Source organism: Vipera berus, assembly GCF_964194415.1.
Source record: "Vipera berus genome assembly, chromosome: 1".
Taxonomy (NCBI): Eukaryota; Metazoa; Chordata; class Lepidosauria; order Squamata; family Viperidae; genus Vipera; species Vipera berus.
The window spans coordinates 7866699-7887313 of NC_138202.1; the positions used below are offsets into that span (position 1 = coordinate 7866699).

The 20615-nt window shown below is 44.6% G+C and overlaps 1 protein-coding gene across 1 annotated transcript in view; it reads left to right on the top strand.

Annotated features, from left to right (window-relative positions):
- The window catches only part of TLE2 (TLE family member 2, transcriptional corepressor), a gene marked incomplete at its 5' end in the record, with an annotated part of 68350 nt that extends 54911 nt beyond the window's left edge, over positions 1 to 13439 (top strand). The window contains 7 exons of the mRNA XM_081321053.1: positions 383 to 459; positions 1362 to 1611; positions 5514 to 5761; positions 9255 to 9402; positions 10102 to 10252; positions 11580 to 11656; positions 13001 to 13439. Of these exons, the coding sequence (XP_081177179.1) occupies positions 383 to 459; positions 1362 to 1611; positions 5514 to 5761; positions 9255 to 9402; positions 10102 to 10252; positions 11580 to 11656; positions 13001 to 13108 (1059 nt within the window). The 3' untranslated portion in view covers positions 13109 to 13439. The remainder of the gene's footprint in view (positions 1 to 382; positions 460 to 1361; positions 1612 to 5513; positions 5762 to 9254; positions 9403 to 10101; positions 10253 to 11579; positions 11657 to 13000) is intronic.
- Positions 13440 to 20615: the final 7176 nt, after the last annotated feature.

Here is a 20615-nt window from a genome sequence, read left to right on the forward strand (position 1 = left end):
CACTAAACATAGCGTGAGAATCAAGGTTACTGAGCCTAGAGCTGATAAAGAATTGGCAGGCTGGAGAGCTGGAGAGGAAGCCGGTGCTTCAACCTAACTGGGGAATGTGATTTATGACTGTTAACTGGAAGAGGGAATTGTGCTTGGATTCTAAGTGCCCAGGGGAGGGGAAATTGAGTTTTTGGCTTCGATTATGTGAGTGCCGATATTATGCTACTCGAATAAAAGATTCTTTAAGGTAAACGATGCCTCAAAGTTCTTTTGAAGACTTTCATCTGTCGGAACCACGAGGCTGAGCGTTAAACTGGAAAGCTTCCATAGATAGAACAGGTTTTCATCACGAGTCCCAGTTGACCCCTGATTCCTTCCTTGGTTTCCACAGGTGGCTTTTGAATCTCACCCACATTTGCGGGGATCCCCTCTCTCGGCCTCCCTCCAAGCAGTTTCCGGCAGCAAGCCGTAAGTCGGGTTTCCCGGTTGGGAGAAAAGGAAATGGTGATCTTTCTCAGTGGATCGCAAGGACGGGGAATGTTTAATGCGTTTTATTTATTGATTTATCTCTATGCTGTCCGCCTTGCCCAGAGGCGACTCTAGAAGATTTACAAGCGATAAAAACAAAAAAAGATCAAGACATGAAAACATTAAAAATAGTAACTTAACATTGACTAATTTTGGTGGGTTTAGGACAGTGATCTCCAAAGTCTTTTAGCAGTTGTTGTTGTTGTTAGTTGCGAAGTCGTGTCCGACCCATCGTGACCTCATGGACAACGTTCCTCCAGGCCTTCCTGTCCTCTACCATCTTCTGGAGTCCATTTAAGCTCACGCCTACTGCTTCAGTGACTCCATCCAGCCACCTCCTTCTCTGTCGTCCCCTTCTTCTCTTGCCCTCAATCTTTCCCAGCATTAGGCTCTTCTCCAGTGAGTCCTTCCTTCTCCTTAGGTGGCCAAAGTATTTGAGTTTCAGCTTCAGGATCTGGCCTTCTAAAGAGCAGTCAGGGTTGATCTCCTCTAGGACTGACCGGTTTGATCGCCTTGCAGTCCAAGGGACTCGCAGGAGTCTTCTCCAGCACCAGAGTTCAAAGGCCTTGACTATACACACTTTTGTTGGCAGGGTGACGTCTCTGCTTTTTAGTGTGCTGTCTAGATTTGCCATGGCTTTCCTCCCCAGGAGCAAGTGTCTTAGTTTCTTGGCTGCAGTCCCCGTCTGCGGTGATCTTGGAGCCCAGGAAAATAAAATCTGTCTTTTATCAGTAAAACAAAACGAAACAAAAAATTATAAGTACAGGTATGACTTAGTGACATAAATTTGGTCGTAAGTTGAGGACTAGCAGTAACAGCCGTTAACTCTCTGCTCCTCCTAGGGCCTACTCCTTCCACGTAAGCGCGGACGGACAGATGCAGCCGGTGCCCTTCCCGCCCGACGCCCTGATCGGCTCCGGGATCCCACGCCACGCCCGCCAGCTGCACACGCTCTCCCACGGCGAGGTGGTCTGCGCCGTCACCATCAGCCACTCCACCCAGCACGTCTACACGGGGGGCAAAGGCTGTGTCAAGGTCTGGGATGTGGGGCAGCCGGGCACCAAGACCCCCGTGGCGCAGCTGGACTGCCTGGTACGTTTAAGGAAGACCTTTTTTTAGGACGGTCTGAAAAACAGTCTCTGTTGTTATCGTTGTACCTTGTTTTTTGGGGGGGCGGCACATCTCAGTGGATTTGATTTGAGCAGGTTTTGCTATCATTCATGCAAGCGGTTCGGCTGAGGTTTGGATGGAAAATGGGCTCCTCTTAATTAGTTTCTTTGATGGCATGGGTCCGGATTACTTATGGGAGCACCTGCGGCCGGCATCAACTTCCCTTCGTCCTGTGCGCTCCCACAGGGAGGGCCTCCTCAGGGTGCCGTCGGTCAAAGAGTGTCGACTGGCGGCCCCCAGGGGGAGGGCGTTCTCTGTGGGCGCGCCAGACCTTTGGAACCGTTTACCGGTTGAGCTCCGGATGGCTCCCGTCCTTCGCTCCTTCCGCCGTGACCTAAAAACATACTTATTTGAACAAGCCGGCCTGATCTGATGGGTTTGGGGTATTTTAATATTAATTGTATTAATTTTTATTGGAATTGGGCTGTATTATTTAATTCTTTTTTAACTTTTGTACATTGTATTTTTATTGTATTTGCCCTGTACACCGCCCTGAGTCCTTCGGGAGAAGGGCGGTATAGAAATTAAATAATAGTAATAGTAATAATAATAATAATAATAATAATAATAATAATAATAATAATAATAATAATAATAATTATTATTATTATTATTATTATTATTATTATTATTATTATTATTATTATTATTATTATTATTATTTTCAGGATCCAGGTTTTAGGTACCCAGTAGCAGCTGCACTCACACAGCGCGTAACAGAATAACAGAGCTGGAAGGGAGGTCATCTAGTCCAGCCCCCTGCTCAGGCAGGAAACCCTATACCATTTCAGACAACCCTATACCATTTCTTAAAAACTTCCAGTGTTGGAACATTCACAGCTTCTGCAGGCAGGTTGTTCCACTGATTAATTGTTCTCACTGTCAGGAAGTTTCTCCTCAGTTCCAGTTTCAATCTGTTGCTTCTTGTGTCCTGCCTTCGTGCACTTTGGAGAATAGCTTGACTCTCTCTTCTTTGTGGCAGCCCCTCAAATATTAGAAGACCGCTATCATGTCACCCCTAGTCCTTCTTTTCATTAAACTAGACTGTTCTGTACCAGCCTGCTACCGGCCTTGCAGAAAGGCAACCCCTGTACAAACGGCAGAGGCTGGAGAGCGTCTGAGGCTGGAAAACGTCTGCCAAGATTTATTATACAAACAAGCAACAAAACATGAAACAAGATACCGGAACTTTGATCCTCAAACGGAGCGGTTGCTTTCAGCAACCAGCCCTTCCCCAAACACTCCCTTTATTAGAGTTCAGGGCGTGGCCTCCCTGTGCCTCCTTCCGAGGAGTCCCACAGCCTTTCTCTGCTTGCTCCTGCTTGACTGCCTCCTGCGTCGGGCGTCCTTGAACAGGGCCAGCTGTGGGTCATCATCATCCGCACTGTCGGGCTCGCGCAGCTGAGAAGAGGGGCCTGGCTGGGGGCTCTGCGAAGCCTCCAAGCCATCATCAGCAAGTTCGTCTTCAACACCCTCCTCCTCCCCCTCGTCTGAGTCATCCGAGTCATCCGACCCGGCTGCCGGACCCACAGGCTGACCCTGAATCACAACATAGACATACCAAATTCCTGCAACTATTCTTCATATGTTTTAGTCTCACCTAATTTATCTGTTTAAACCAGGGGTCTTCAAACTTGGCCCTTTTATGACTTGTGGACTTCAACTCCCAGAATTCTTCAGCCAGGCATGCTGGCTGAAGAATTCTGGGAGTTGAAGTCCACAAGTCATAAAAGGGCCCAATTTGAAGACCCCTGGTTTAAATCAACCAATTTCCTGCTGGATCTTTCAAGGTGCTGGGTGAATTTCATCCATAGAGGTCTAAAATAGTATCACCAAATACAGATAGTCCTCAGCTTACAACCATTCATTTAGTGACCACTGGATGTTATGACAGCACTGGAAAAAAAAGTGACTTGATACCAGACCGTCACTGCATCCTCATAGTCATGTGATCATAATTCAGGTGCTTGGCAACCAGCTCATATTTAGGATGGTTGTATGCTCCCAGCGTCATGTGATCATGCTTTGTGGCCTTCCCAGCCGGTTTCTGACAAGCAAAGTCAATGGGATAGGGGAGCTGGATTCATTTAATGACCAAATTTTTATTACATGACCAAATCTGCCAGGACTGCTGGTAAGTCATTTTTTTAGTGCTGTCATAACTTCGAACAGTTGCTAGAGAAATGGTCGTACGTTTAGGACAGGGGTAGGCAACCTAAGATATGCAGATGATACCACTCTAATGGCAGAAAGTGAAGAGGAACTAAAGAGCCTCTTGTTGCGGGTGAAGAAGGAGAGTGCAAAAGTTGGGTTGAAACTAAACATTAAGAAAATCAAGATCATGGCATCCGGCCCTCTCAATTCCTGGCAAATAGATGGGGAAGAAATGGAGGTAGTGACAGATTTTATTTTCCTGGGCTCCAAGATCACTGCAGATGGGGACTGCAGCCAAGAAATTAAAGGACGCTTGCTCCTGGGGAGGAAAGCCATGGCAAATCTAGACAGCACACTAAAAAGCAGAGACATCACCCTGTCAACAAAAGTGCATATAGTCAAGGCTATGGTCTTCCCAGTTGCAATGTATGGCTATGAAAGTTGGACCATAAGAAAGGCTGAGCGCCAAAGAACTGAGGCCTTTGAACTATGGTGCTGGAGAAGACTCCTGCGAGTCCCTTGGACTGCAAGGTGATCAAACCGGTCAGTCCTAGAGGAGATCAACCCTGACTGCTCTTTGGAAGGCCAGATCCTGAAGCTAAAACTCAAATCCTTTGGCCACCTAATGAGAAGGAAGGACTCACTGGAGAAGAGCCTAATGCTGGGAAAGATTGAGGGCAAGAGAAGAAGGGGATGACAGAGAATGAGGTGGCTGGATGGAGTCACTGAAGCAGTAGGCGTGAGCTTAAATGGACTCTAGAAGTTGGTAGAGGACAGGAAGGCCTGGAGGAACGTTGTCCATAGGGTCGCGATGGGTCGGACACAACTTCGCAGCTAATAACAACAACAACGGCAGCCTGGGCTCTTTTATGACTCGTGGACTTCAACTCCCAGAATTCCTGAGCCAGCCGTGCTGAGGGGAAAGGGAGAGGTTTCCAAGCTGAGCCATGCTGGCTCAGGAATTCTGGGAGTTGAAGTCCACGAGTCATAAAAGAGCCGAGGTTGCCTACCCCTGGTCGAGGTCTACCTCTTTGCTACCAAGGCCCAATGTGCACTGAAGATGTGGTGTTTTTTCCCCTTTCACCGGCCATAATATTGTTCTCTCTCTGCTTTTGAGAATTTTGAAAACTCTCTTCTTAAAATCCAACAAGAAGGAAGCTTAAGCTGGAAACATCCATCCAAATATTGGTTGACTGTCGATGGAACCTAGAATTAAAAAAAGATTTCCTGTCAGTGAGAGCAACTAATCGGTGCAACGACTTGCCTCCAGAAGTTGTGAGTGCTCCATCCCTGGATCTTTTAAAGAAGAATTTGGAGAGCCATTCCTCCAGAATGGTACAGAATTGTTTCTCAACCTGAGTGGCTTGAAGATAGGCGGACTTCAACTCCCAGAATTCCTCAACCATCCCATTGGGGGGGGTGTCTTTTGGTCAAGCAGTGGGCTGGACTAGAAGACCTCCGACGTGCTTTCCAACTTTCTTATTCGGTAAAATCAGCTATCTCCAGTACTTTCCGTTCAAAAAAAGGTTGGCAAGTTTCTAGTCCTTAGGACTGTAAAGATATTTTCGAACCACCTTCCTAATAATTTGAGAGACGCCGGAGGGTAGGATGGGGGGGGAAAAAAAACTTGGCTATGAGGTTTAGATAACTTTCTGCCTTTCTCCCTCCAGAACCGAGATAATTACATCCGTTCGTGCAAACTTCTTCCCGACAGCCGCAGCCTCATCGTCGGGGGCGAAGCCAGCACCTTGTCGATCTGGGACTTGGCGGCCCCCACGCCTCGGATCAAGGCTGAGCTGACCTCCTCCGCCCCGGCTTGCTACGCCCTGGCCATCAGCCCCGACGCCAAAGTCTGTTTCTCCTGCTGCAGCGACGGCAACATCGTGGTCTGGGATCTGCAGAACCAAACCATGGTTAGGTGAGATTGATGATATTCTAGTCTGGTATTTCCTGAGACTGTTTTAGAAGGTCAGTGCTAGACGCTAGGCAATTAAATCCCCAAAGGTAAAACTTTATTGGATACACCATCACGGAACTGAAGAAGCAAAAGCAGTTCTGGGTTTCCTGCACAAAAATGGGGGAACAATAGATTCCCTTCCTCCCACCCACCGGGTGTTCACATTATCCAGAATAGAATAGAGCTGAAAGGGACCTTGGAGGTCTTCTAGTCCAGCCCGCCCTCCCCCCGGCTCAAGCAGGAGAACCTATACCATTTTAAACAAGTGACTGTCTAGTAGTCTCTTCTTAAAAACCAACAGTAATGGAGCTCTCACGATTTCTTGAGGCAAGCCGTTTCACTGGTTAATTGTTCTCACTGTCAGGAAGTTTCTCCTTAATTCCAGGTTGCTTCTCTCTTTGTTCAGTTTCCAACCACCGTTTCTTGTCCTTCCCTCTGGTGCTTTGGAGAATAACGTGACCCCGTCTTCTTTGTGGCAGCCCCTCAAATACTGGAACACTGCTATCATATCTCCCCCGTTTCTTCTTTTCTTTAGACTAGCCAAACCCAAGTCCTGCAGCCGTTCTTCGTAGGTTTTAATCTCCAGACCTTGGATCATCTTAGTTGCTCTTCTCTGGACTTTTTCCCCAAAGTTTCAACACCTTTTTTGTAGTATGGTGACCAAAATTGGTTGCAGTATTCTTTTTGTTATGGGAACAGTCCACTTCTCCATCGAGCACCTGTGTGAGTGACCTTGGCATTCTTGCAGGCTCTCACGGTTTCCGTTTCCTCCCTTTGCTTTCTACCCCTCCTCCCTTTTCTATGGCCAGTTGATTAGCGTTAGAAGCTAGCAGGCATCATAGCAGTTCAATCTTGACAGAATAGTTGTGAAACACTGAGGATGGAACTCTGACGACCTTACAGGTAAGTCCTCGACTTACGACCATCCGTTTAGTGACCATTCAAACTTATGACGCTGGAAAAAAATGACCCGTGAACCGTTTTTACACTTACAACCATTTCAGCATCCCCGTGGTCACGTGATCAAAATTTAGACGCTTGGCAACTGACGTGTACTTACAACGGTTGAATTGTCCCAACTAACCAGTGGAACAACCTGCCTCCAGAAGTGGTGAATGCTCCAACACTGGAAGTTTTTAAGAAGAGACTGGACAGCCATTTGTCTGAAATGGTATAGGGTTTCCTGCCTTAGCAGGGGGTTGGACTAGATGACCTCCAAGGTCCCTTCCAACTACTTCTTCTTCTTCTTCTTCTTCTTCTTCTTCTTCTTCTTCTTCTTCTTCTTCTTCTTCTTCTTCTTCTTCTTCTTCTCCTCCTCCTCCTCCTCCTCCTCCTCCTCCTTCTCCTCCTCCTCCTCCTCCTCCTCATTATTATTATTATTATTGTTATTATTATTGTTATTATTATTATTATTATTATTATTATTATTATTATTATTATTATTATTATTATTATTATGTCATGTGATCACCATCTGTGACTTTCCCAGCCGGCTTCTGACAAGCAAAGTGTCCAACCTTCAAATGCTCTGAAATCAGCCATGTTTCTTCGCTTTTCGGTTGCCACAGCAACGGGAGGGGGGGAAGATGCATTCTTTTAGTTTAGTCAAAGCAATAACTTTCTTGTGGGAACCAAGGTCAAGCAGCTTTAACGTTTGGCCGGCTGGAGCTACAGTTAGAGAACCCGCCAAAGGAATTAATTGGGGATCGTGATTTATGACACATACAGGGGTGGGGAGTCCTGCCTGAGCAGAGGGTTGGACTACATGACCTCCAAGGTCCCTTCCAACTTTATTATCAAACTTTTATTCATTAAACATGAACCTCAGTCAACTGAACATTCAAATTGACTGCCACTGATGGTTGACACGGGTTGCTGCCAGCATCCTAGGTATCAGCCAGGTATTTCCTTAAAATGTAAGATGTTCCGAGTAGCGCAGTTTTTTGTAGCTTTGCTGGAGTTATTGCAGGAAGCTGCAAATTCTTGATGTATTTTGCAAAGTTTTTGGACATAGTTCCCAGTGCCCTATGTTCGTGCTGATATTATGTAGCCGTTAAAATTGTTCTTTGAGGAAACCATTGCCTCAGAGTTCTTATTTCTACTGGTCTCATCTATCGGAACCATGACACAAAGTTCCCCTTAACAACCACATGATTCATTTAACAACTGCAATGATTCGCTTCAGAACTCATGCAACAAAAGGGCCAAACTCACTTAACAACTGCATTGCTAAGCAATGGACATTTTGGGCTCCATTGTGGTCATAAGTTGAGGCCTGTCTGTATTTAAATCCTTCTTCACTCCCGAAGCAGAAGAACTAAAATATTTCTTCAACTTTAATAAGAAGCCCAGGTTCGCCTGGTGCGCCAGTTGCGACCCTACCTGGACCGAGATGCTCTACGCACAGTCACTCATGCACTCGTGACCTCCCGTTTAGACTACTGCAACGCTCTCTACATGGGGCTGCCCTTGAGGACCACTCGGAGGCTTCAGCTGGTGCAGAATGCGGCCGCGCGAGTTGTGATGGGGGCTTCCCGATACTCCCGTGTAACACCTCTACTCCGCGAGCTGCATTGGCTTCCGGTTGCCCTCCGGGTGAGATTCAAGGTGCTGGTGATGACCTATAAAGCCCTAAATGGCATGGGTCCGGATTATCTGAGGGAGCACCTGCTGCCAGCGTCAATTTCCCATCGTCCCGTGCGCTCCCACAGGGAGGGCCTTCTCAGGATACCGCCGGTTAGGGAATGCCGACAGGTTATTCCTAGGGGAAGAGCGTTCTCTGTGGGCGTGCCTGCCCTCTGGAATGATTTACCCGTGGAACTTAGGACCGCCCCCGATCTGCGTTCGTTTCGCCGGGACCTGAAAACCTGGTTTTTCGATCTATCAGGCCTGGACTGAAGGGGTTTTAGCTTTTTAAATGTTTTAATTGGGCTTAATTAATTTAATGTATTTTAATTCTATATTATTTTTATATTGTATTTTATTCTGCCCTGTAAACCGCCCTGAGTCCTTCGGGAATAGGGCGGTATAGAAATTTAAATAAATTAAATAAATTAAATAAATAAATAAATAAATAAATAAATAAATAAATAAATAAATAAATAAATAAATAAATAAGCAAATGAAAGCTTTCGGTTGTATGCTGCTGCTGCTATTGTTGTCAATTTTCTTCTGCTGACATTTATTCAGGTCATACATTGTTTAAACCTGGTTTGTTCAGAAAACCACACTGGCTAAAGTACTCCCAGCCCGCGGAAACAGATACAGGTAGTCCTCGACTTATAACCATAACAGAGGCTGGAATTTCTGCCTTACATCACGACGGTTGTAAAGTGAGGCAACCACATGTGTGACTTGATTTTAATAACTGGTTTTTTTTTGTGAGGTGATTGTGACTGAATAAAAATAAATAAGAAGCTGGGAGTTTCTGCTGCCTTCTGCGTCCCCTTTGCAGGCAGTTCCAGGGTCACACGGACGGGGCGAGCTGCATCGATATCTCCAATTATGGCACCAAACTCTGGACCGGCGGTTTGGACAACACCGTCCGATGTTGGGACCTCCGGGAAGGCCGGCAGCTGCAACAACACAACTTCAGCTCCCAGGTCAGCTGGGGAAGGGGTGGAGACTTTTGATGGACAGCCTATGAGTGGGGGCGGGGTCTCCAGTAGCGACCAATCAACCCTGAGAAGGGGGTGGGATCTTGGCACACCAATATTGGACAAGGTGGTGATGATTACAGGTAGTCCTCATTTAGCGATCACAACGGGACCAGCAACTCCGTCACTAAGTGGAAAATCACATGACTTCAATGGGCTTACCATCTATTCCATTCCATTCCATTCCATTCCATTCTATATTCTATTCTATTCTATTCTATTCTATTCTATTCTATTCTATTCTATTCTATTCTATTCTATTCTATTCTATTCTATTCTATTCTATTCTATTCTATTCTATTCTATTCTATTCTATTCTATATTCTGCTCTGCTTTGCTCTACTCTATTCATTCTGTGCCATTCCATGCCATCCTGGCCTTCAACCCTTTTTAAGCTTTAATTTTGAACTGTCCCGATCTTTCTTTCTTTCTTTCTTTCTTTCTTTCTTTCTTTCTTTCTTTCTTTCTTTCTTTCTTTCTTTCTTTCTTTCTTTCTTTCTTTCTTTCTTCCTTCCTTCCTTCCTTCCTTCCTTCCTTCCTTCCTTCCTTCCTTTCTTTCTTTCTTTCTTTCTTTCTTTCTTTCTTTCTTTCTTTCTTCCTTCCTTCCTTCCTTCCTTCTCACCCATCTCCCTCCTTTCTCTCCAGATCTTCTCCTTGGGCTACTGCCCCACGGGAGAGTGGCTGGCGGTCGGGATGGAGAGCAGCAACGTGGAAATCCTCCACGTGACAAAATCGGAGAAGTACCAGCTGCATCTTCACGAGAGCTGCGTCCTCTCCCTCAAGTTCGCTTCCTGTGGTAGGTTGCGTGGGTAAGAAAGAGGAGGCTGCTGTTGAAGGTCCACACATCCTTACTAATCCATCTGTCGTCACCCTGCTTGATTTTGCTGCAACCCACTTATCCAAGTCACAGCTGCACACCACAATAAAATGCAGTAAAGAAAAAAGAAAGAAAAACCAAAAAAGATTTGAAGAAGGTGGATTTTGAAGAAGAGATTGGGCAGCCATTTATCCGGAATGGTATAGGCAGGGGTCTTCAAACTTGGCAGCTTTAAGACTTGTAAGACTCAGCCAGGGCTGGCTGAGGAATTCTGGGAGTTGAAGTCCACAAGTCTTAAAGTTGCCAGGTTTGAAGACCACTGCTATAGCGTTTCCTGCTTGAGCAGGGGGTTGGACTAAAAGACCTCCAAGGTCCCTTCCAACTCTGTTATTCGATTCTGTATAAGCTGGATGCTTTTCAATGTTGGGGTGGGGTGGGTGGTTTAGTGGTACCAAGCAAGGCATTGGATATATTCATGACTTGATGTATTGGACAATTTCTCCACAAGGGTTAATTGAACTACCACATTCAATATGTTGTCTGAATGTGGCCCTCGTGTGAGGAAAGGAAGATGGCTAATAATAATAATAATAATAATAATAATAATAATAATAATAATAATAATAATAATAATAATAATAATAATAATAATAATAATAAAGTTGGAAGGGACCTTGGAGGTCATCTAGTCCAACCCCCTATAATGTAATGTAGTCTGTGACTTAAGACATTCATTATTTCCTGACAGTTAGACCAATTAACCAGTGGAACAACCTGTCTCCAGAAGCTTTGAATGCTCCAACACTGGAAGTTTTTAAGAAGAGACTGGACAGCCATTTGTCTGAAATGGTATAAGGTTTCCTGCCTGAGCAGGGGGTTGGACTAGATGACCTCCAAGGTCCCTTCCAACTTCTTCTTCTTCTTCTTCTTCTTCTTCTTCTTCTTCTTCTTCTTCTTCTTCTTCTTCTTCTTCTTCTTCTTCTTCTTCTTCTTCTTCTCCTTCTCCTTCTCCTTCTCCTTCTCCTCCTCCTCCTCCTCCTCATTATTATTATTATTATTATTATTATTATTATTATTATTATTATTATTATTATTATTATTATTATTATTATTATTATTATTATTATTATTATTATTATTATTATTATTACTGTAACTTGGAATGGTCATTAAATGAATGTTTGTAAACCGAGCACTGTTAAATGACTCCTGGGACCTCAGAAGGGGCTCTCTCCCTTCCTATCTGTAACGTTCGGGCACACAGACCGGATCCCTTCTCTGTTTTTATTCTCCTCTCTCACTACAGGCAAATGGTTTATCAGCACGGGCAAAGATAATCTGCTTAATGCGTGGCGGGCTCCCTATGGTGCCAGCATCTTTCAGGTAATGGAGACCGAGGCCTGCAAAGCTGTGGGTTGAATGCTTTCGCTCTCTGCAGAAAATGCAAAGCAATTGCGGGATTTCTGGATGGGGAAGGAGACCGTAGGATTCAGCTGGGATTGGTTTTAACGAGGACCCAGGGTGTAACGTGGCTCACTTCCTAGAGCTACCATAGAAGGTGGGACTTTTTCTTCAGCATAAATATTCAGGCGTAATTCTAGACAACTGCTCTTGTCCTAACCATGGGCATGATATCAAATTTAATTTAATTTAAATTTAAGTATTTTTTTTAAATTTAATTAAATTAATTTAGTTAATTTAATTTAATTTAATAATTTAGTTTTTTAATTTAAATAACTTATAATTTTATCCCACCTTTATTTTTACAAATAACTTGCTAATATATCTAACAATCCTCCCTTCTCCTATTGTCCCAACAACAGGCCTCTGAGGTGGGTTGGGTTGAGGGAGAGAGAGGAGGAGAGAGAGAGAGTCACTCAGGTGACTTTCATGCCTAAGGTGGGACTAGAACTCACTGCCTCCTGGTGATTGGTCCAAAATCACCCAACCGGCTTTCATGCCTAAGGCAGGACTAGAACTCACCGTTTCCTTGTGATTGGCCCAAAGTCACCCAGCTGGCTTTCCTGCCTAAGGCAGGACTGGAACTCACTGCCTCCTGATGATTGGACCAAAGTCACCCAATCAACTTTCATGCCTAAGGCAGGACTAGAGCTCATCGTTTCCTGGTGATTGGCCCAAAGTCACCCAGCTGGCTTTCATGCCTAAGGCGGGACTAGAACTCACCGTTTCATTGTGATTGGCCCAAAGTCACCCAGTCAGCTTTCATGCCTAAGGTGGGACTAGAATTCAATGTCTCCTGGTGATTGGTCCAAAGTCATCCAACCAGCTTTCATGCCTAAGGTGAGATTAAACATTTTCCCAGTTTCTAACCTGGTACCTTAACCACTAGGCAAAACTGTCGATAAAGAGCCAGTTGACCACCTGCCACCTTAAATTCCACCCGATTAAAGTTGAATATGGAGGATAAGGAGCGTTACAAAAAATGTTCAATTCAGGTCGAGTGTAGCCCTGAAAGAATTAAGGGCATCGTAGCTGGCGGGAAAAAGCTGTGTTACCTCCCTAAACACGGCTTATTCTAGTAGTTCATAGTTAATCCAGGGTTATTATTCAGTGCTCGTGGAGGCACCAAAGGTTGCCCAAAGGAGACAGCAGTAATTGGCGTTGCCAACCGAGACATCTTGTGCAAATCTGACAAAATTTCCCAAAATGTGAATGTTGGCAGAATCAGTCAGTTTCTTCCCTTCCTTTCATTGCTTTCTTTTGCAGTCCAAAGAAACTTCCTCCGTTCTAAGCTGTGACATCTCGGCTAATGACAAGTTTATCGTGACTGGATCAGGAGACAAGAAAGCCACAGTTTACGAACTGGTCTACTGAGCCACCACGTTCCTCACCTTGGGTGGCTAAGGAGGTCGAGATGCTTTACATTCTCCGGAAAAAATGCGTTTTCCCCACTGGCTTCGGAGACTGTGGTGCTGAAACGACCTTGGCGCTTCCATCCCTCTCTGCAGACGCAGGAGGACTAGAAACTTGAGAGCTGAGAGTGTCAGGAAGATATTTTATCTCCTCTGAAGAAGCAAAGGGTGCTTGTTTGGGTGTCTTTCAGGTCCCCAATGGAACAAAATCTTTTTCATTTTTTCCCCCTGAAGGGCCCAGAAAAATCACCTCAAAAATGGTGTGTTTGACAAGCTGAGCAGCCAATCCGCATCTGGCTCATCAGAGCCCCCCCCACATCCTGGCCACCCGAATGCTGCAGTCCATACTTTTTAATTTTTTTTTGGGGGGGGGTGCAAGCAAAAAACCGGTTGCATTTACCTCTTGCAGGTAGATCCACAGGTAGCCCCTGACTTACGATCAGTTGCTTAGCGACCGTTTGAAGTTATGGCGGACCTCCCCAAAATGGGACTTATGACCTGCTTTCAAAGTTGCAACTTCTTAATTCACCTCTGTGGTCAGGTGACCAACAGCTACTTATGACCTGGTCCTCGTTTACAGACGTTTAGTTCAACTTCTTGTGACATTTTTTGCTGGGAGAGTATTTACTTTGTTTCTGGGGTTGGGGTGTGTGGGGGGGAAAATCACCCCTTAGGATCCATTATGGTTGTAAATTGAGGATTATCTGTCGTCAGCCCACTTTTTCGCACGTGGGCTGGATCCGGCACTGTTCTGTTCCAGCTGTTCTGCAGCTCCCTCTCTTTTTCCTGGAGGACTGAGTGGGCCAATCTAGGCTATTACTCTATGATTGCCTACTTGGGCTGACCCAGATTTGATTCCTAAACACTTTTGATACATTTTAGGGTTAAACCTGCCTGCTTCTTTTCCAAACACCCGCCAGGTTAGAAGGACCACACAAGAAATTTCCACCATTGACCTGGTTAAGCACATCGTTGAGAATCTAGCCAACATTATTATTGGCCACTGATTCTCACAGCAGGAGCAGTAGCTCAGACGATGATGATTGCTGCTTTTCGGCAACGTGAAAACCACAGATGCATGCCTCTTATGTTCTTTTTGCACTTTTGAACATAATGTACAAAGATTGGTTAGCTCAATCTGTTTATGGAAAGAACTTGCCAAATGTTCAGTGTGTAGATGGAAAAATAAACATGAAAATATATAAAAACTGTAAAGCTATTTTTTTTTAAAAAAAAAATTATGATGTATTAGCAGGGCTTTTTTTCTCTCTCATAGAACGCTCAGAACGGAGTTCCGGCACCTTTATTGGATGGAAACCTTGTAGGGTAGGCAAGGCGGGTTGTATGACATGTGTGAGTTCCGGCACCTTTTTCTTTTACAAAAAAAGCACTGTGTATTAGAATAGTACCCAGCCTTGGCAACTTGGAAGATGTGTGGACTTCAATTCCCAGAATTCCCCAGCCAGAATGGTAGTTGGGGGATTCTGGGAGTTGAAGTCCATTAATGCCGGTTGGGGAATTCCTGTCTCCTGAACCAGACAAAAGAAGTTGTACTGGAGCATGTGGGGAAAAGTCCAATCCCAGCTAATCAACAATTCTAATTGGAAGCCACTCTTGGACTATATATGAGAAACGGAGAGAAACAAAACGTTTGAGTGGAAGGGATTTTGGAAATCTTCTAGACCAAGATAGATGGATAGATGCCGGATAGATGATCGACAGATAGGTGATAGATAGATGATAGGTAGCTATAGATAAAAATAGTTAGAGATGATAGATCAGTGATGGTGAACCTTTTAGAGACCGAGTGCCCAAACTGCAACCCAAAACCCACTTATCTATTGTCGGGTGCCAGGTGGGTGTGGCCCATTGAGTGGGTGTGGCCCATTGGGTGGGCGTGGCCCATTGGGTGGGCATGGCTGCAGTGGTAATGGCAGACTGGGTGCGACTAAAAAGTTCAATCAGTCAATTCCAACTTTGCGAGATCTTTTTTTTTCACCGCGAGAAGTTGAAATTGAGTGATTTGATTTTTTATTTTGTTTTGCACACGGTGGCAGAGGCCTAAAGCGAAAAGGTTTTGTAAAACCCAGCTGAAGGCCTAGGACTGGGGCAACAGCACGCGTGCCCACAGAGGCGCGTGCCATAGGTTCGCCATCATGGATATAGATGATAGATAATAGATAGATAGTCAAATGATAATGACAAATGATAGTCAAATGATAGATGATAATGATAGACAAATGATAGATGATAGATAAATGATAGATAGACAGATGATAGGTAAAGATGATAAAGATAGGTAGAGATGATATAGACAGAGATAGCTTGATAGATCGATAGATATGCAGGAGGGAGGGAGGGAGGGAGGGAGGGAGAGAGAGAGAGAGAGAGAGAGAGAGAGAGAGAGAGAGAGAGAGAGAGAGAGAGAGAGTGTTAGTGACTGGTCATAAATTGAGGACTACTTGTATGGTATACAGGACCTGTACATTTTTCAGTTTTGGCTCTGTGTATTGTGGGCATCCAGTCAGGGCCTTTCAATAAATCTTTTAATTGGATTTTCCACAATTTAAGACATAAACATTGGCAATCTGGCAGTCCTTACCTGAAAATTTGTATCCTTCCGCAACTTAAGAGAAACAGCTTTCTAAGTTTCCCACAACCCTCCAGGATCCACAATCGTGTTCCCAAGCGCTAGAGGCATTTTAAAAAAAGAGAGACTAAAAAATCTTGTCCCTGTCACTATTCCTTCTTACCTCCCTCTGTCCTCAACTTCCTGAAATGTTCCAGTTCTTCTGCACTCTGAACATGCTTAGAAAAACGTAAGGTGTTTTTCAGAGTTGCACAAAGGCCCAGGTAGGTCAATCAAGTCAAGATGGCGCCCCACCCACCCTCAGCGTGCGAGGGAAGCCCCACCCCTTTTATTCCACCCGGAGGATTCCCACAAAACAGAAGAGATCGAGCTAGGTCAGTAACCCAAACACCGTCATCTCTTTATTGAAAGTTCGTATTTTCTTTTTTCTTTAAAAAAAGAAAGAAAAAATTAGAATACACAACAAACTTTTCCAAGAAACTTCAGTGTGAACACACGCTTGCGCACACTCACGCGCACGCACGCACACCAAAAAGAGAGAGAGGGGAGCGCGCCAAGCCTTGTTCCCACAATAAGAACAACTCGGGAGAGAAACCGCTACGCATCGGGTTGCGTGGAAGACGGAACCGGGGCTGCGTTTCCACTACAACACAGCCGGCGTCCTCGTTGTGGGTTCTGGATTTCTGCTTCCGTTCCCGGACTGTGAGGGGATTTATTCTTTGGCTGGAAAAACAAAAACGAGAAACAAAAACCCCGAGAAGGGGCGCACAAAACAGCTGCCCCGTTCTCTCGCGGTCAGTTTGGAACAACGCCAGGGTCAGTACATGACTTCGTAAACAGACGCCTTCTTGTCCCCGGATCCGGTGACGATGAATTGATCGTCTGTGGAAATGTCGCAGCTAAGGACGGATGAGGTTTCTTTAGACTGCAGAGACAGGAAGAAGGGAAGGTTACGGGAAGGGAGATGGGTGTGGGTGTGTAGAACAGGCAATCCTCCACTCACCACAACGGAGCCCCAAATTTCCATTTCTAAGTGAGACAGCTAAGTGCGTTTTGCTCGGTTTTACAAGTTTTTCCTGCCACAGTCGCTAAGTGAACTGCTGCATTAAACCGCTGGTCGTAAATTGAGGACGACCTGTATGGTGTACGAGGCCTGTCAAGCTCATTAACTTTGGCTCTGTGTATGGTGGGCATCCAGTCGGGGCCTGCCAATAAATATTTTAATTGGATTTTCCGCAAATTTTAAGTTACAGACCTTTGCCATCTCGCAAACCCCTTACGCCAAAATTTGCATCCTTCCACAACTTAAGAGACACTAAGTTGTTAAGTTAGTAACACGTTGGTGAAGCGAATCCGTTTTCCCCCATTGACTTAAGTGGTCGGAAGGTCGCAAAAGGGGATCACGTGACCTTGGGACACTGCAACCGTCATAAATTTGTCTGAAATGGTATAGGGTTTCCTGCCTGAGCAGGGGGTTGGACTAGATGACCTCCCAGGTCCCTTCCAACTTAATAATAATAATAATAATAAAAAAAAACATGAACCTCAGTCAATTGACCATTCAAATTGACTGGCGCGGATGGTTGAAGAAGAATTATTATTATTATTTTGTTATATTATTATTGTTGTTATTATTATTAAATATGAGTCGGTTGCCAACAATGGTTGGAAACTGGTCAAGGAGAGAAGCAACCTGGAATTAAAGAGAAACTTCCTGACAGTGAGGACAATCAACCAGTGGAACAGCTTGCCACCAGAAATTGTGGGCACCCCATCACTGGAGATCTTTAAGAAGAGACTGGACAATCACCTGTATGAGACGGTATAGGTTCTCCTGCTTGAGCGGGGGGCTGGACTAGAAGACCTCCAAGGTCCCTTCCAGTTCTATTATTTCTATTATTATTATTTCTAATTCTAATTCTATTCTATTCTTTTGAATTTATTTCTTATTCTATTCTATCCTGTAATTTTATTCTATTCCATTCCATTCGTCTAGTCTAGTCTAGTCTATCCTGTAATTCTATTCTATTCTATTCTATTCTATTCTATTCTATTCTATTCTATTCTATTCTATTCTATTCTATTCTATTCTATTCTATTCTATTCTATTCCTTTCCAGTTGATCATACGATGACCGGATTTACAAGTGCCACAACATGACAGGCTTGTAAGTGGAAGACTTCTACTGAATTGAATTCCTCCCAAGAAATTCAGATGTTGTAATGTACCTGCATAGTATACGTGCAGATCCAAGTTATTATTATTATTTTGCACCTTTTCCCGTTGTGCAATATCTTGTCTCATTTGGAGGTAGATTCCCATCTACTACTCATCTTAAGCAAGACTCACAGAAAGAGGCTTTGAAAATTATTTTCCAAGCTTTGCTAATATGGAATTCTTGCTTCCTTCCCCACACGGTAGGGTTAATATTTTGACTTTTCACCCAGTTCTCTTCTGCACATTATCAGAGTATTTACCATAATATCAAGATCTGTTTCCTGACCAGTCAATATCGGCAAAAACCACAATTAGTGAAAACATCAGGAGGTTGACCTTGACTTGAAGGCGGCTGTGCTTTTTTTGTTGGATGCAAAACAATTGTGTGTCTTTTTTTTTGCAATGTTTTTGGTTCTCTTCTTGCCTTGAGTAATTCCAGTAAATGGATTGAGGGCATTGGAAGAGATCCTAGCAATCCAACCACTGGTTTGGAATTATTTGGTACAGGAATTATTGCCATCAGCTTACCCACAAAATAGCTACTGTCTTACTGGACTTCGTACAAGAATCCTTAAGAAAGTTCTTTAAAAGCACTGCAAAATTTGATGATAGATAGATAGATAGATAATAGGTGATAGACGGATGATAGGTAGCTACAGATAAAGATAGATAGATAGATAGATAGATAGATAGAGAGAGAGAGAGAGAGAGAGAGAGAGATGATAGTGAGGTAGAGATAGATAGATAGATAGATATAGAATAGAGCTAAAAAGGATCTTGGAGGTCTTCTAGTCCATCCCCCCCTTAAGCAGGAGAACTTATACCATCTCAGACAGATGAATGTCCAATCTCTTCTTAAAAACCTCGTGATGGAGTTCCCACGATTTCTGGGGTCAAACCTGTTCCACTGGTTGATTGTCCTCACTGTCAGGAAGTTTCTCCTTAATTCCAGGTTGCTTCTCTCTTTGATCAGTTACCAACCACTGTTTCTCGTCCTTCCCTCTGGTGCTCTGGTGAACAACCTGCCCCCCCTCTGCCTTGTGGCAGCCCCTCAGATACTGGAACACTGCTATCAAGCCTCTCCTATTTCTTCTTTTCTTTAGTCCCGCAGCCGTTCTTCGTATGTTTTAGCCTCCAGGCCTTTGATCATTTTAGTTGCTCTTCTCTGAATTTTTTTTTCTAACTCTCAACATCTTTTTTGTGATATAGTGACCAAAACTGGCTGCAGTATTCCAGGTGTGACCTTATTGGGGCTTTATAAAGTGGTACTGTGGGTTAGGACGCTGAGCTTGTCGATCGGAAGGTCGGCAGTTTGGCGGGTCGAATCCCGAGTGCCGCGTAGCAGAGTGAGCGCCTGTTACTCGTCCCAGCTTCTGCCAACCTAGCAGTTCGAAAGCACGTAAAAATGCAAGTAGAAAAATAGGGACCACTGCGGTGGGAAGGTAACAGCGTTCCGTGCGCCTTTGGCGTCTAGTCATGCCGGCCACATGACCACGGAGACGTCCTTGGACAAGCGCTGGCTCTTCGGCTTTGAAACGGAGATGAGCACCGGCCCCTAGAGTCGGAAACGACTAGCACGCATGTGCGGGGGAACCTTTACCTTTACCTTTTTAAAGTGGTACTATTACTTCACACACACACAGACACACATTTTGTTGTAACTTTGAACAGTCACTAAACAAATGGTTATAAGTGTTGAGGACTCTCCGTGTTGTTCAAGATTACTATAGCATGAAAATCCTGGGCCGTTGAGCTTTTCTAATCAATAAACAAAACCAACGGCCACGTCTGAAAACAGGCTTGAGTGAACAGGATTATGGCCCTCCCATTTTCCAATGTACAGCATAAAATGGAGAAGATTAAACATTAACCAGTTATAGCTTTGCATCATTTTGGGAACAGGGTGCAACTCTTACCTGGAATATGCTGGCTCCATAGGGGGTCCGCCAAGCATTTAGCAGATTGTCCTTCCCTGTGCTGACAAACCATTTCCCTGCAAGTGGGATAAAGGGAAGCAAGCTTATGGTTCTCTTCGAGGTCTGATCCTGGTCAGCTTTTTTCCAAGATCAGGCAAACTCAGGGAGTTTTCTTTTAAACTAGCTATTCCATGGTTCTGCGTATCTAGGGCAATGTGCAATAAAATCCATCAGTTAGAGCAGTATTTTGCAAACTCTGCCACTTTAAGACAGGTGGACTTCAAGTCCCAGAATTCCCCCAACCAGCACCCCAATGGTGCCTGAAACCTGGCATGTTTTGCACAGGATCCCGGAATAGCGGACCTGGAAGGTACCCCAAAGATCATCTCTAGTCCAGCCTTCTGCACTGTGCAGGAAAAAAAAATAGAATCCTAAAACTGTGGAGTTGGAAAGTTCCCTAAGGGTCATCTAGTCCGGCCCTCAGGAGTCTGCAGAATAAACAGAATTCTAAAATGGTGAAGTTGAAAGGCACCCTAAAGATCATCCAATCCAACCCTTGTGCTCTTCCAGAAAACCAATCCAGCCACCCTTGAGAAGGGGCGATTTCTCTCTCCCAACACCTAGAAGCAAAGTTGTGTAATCTTGTACAACTCTGGGAGTTGAAGTCCCCTTGTCTTAAAAGTGGCCAAGCGTGGAAAAACACAGAATTAGCGCATCTTCACAACAGGAACAGGCACGTCGAGGGT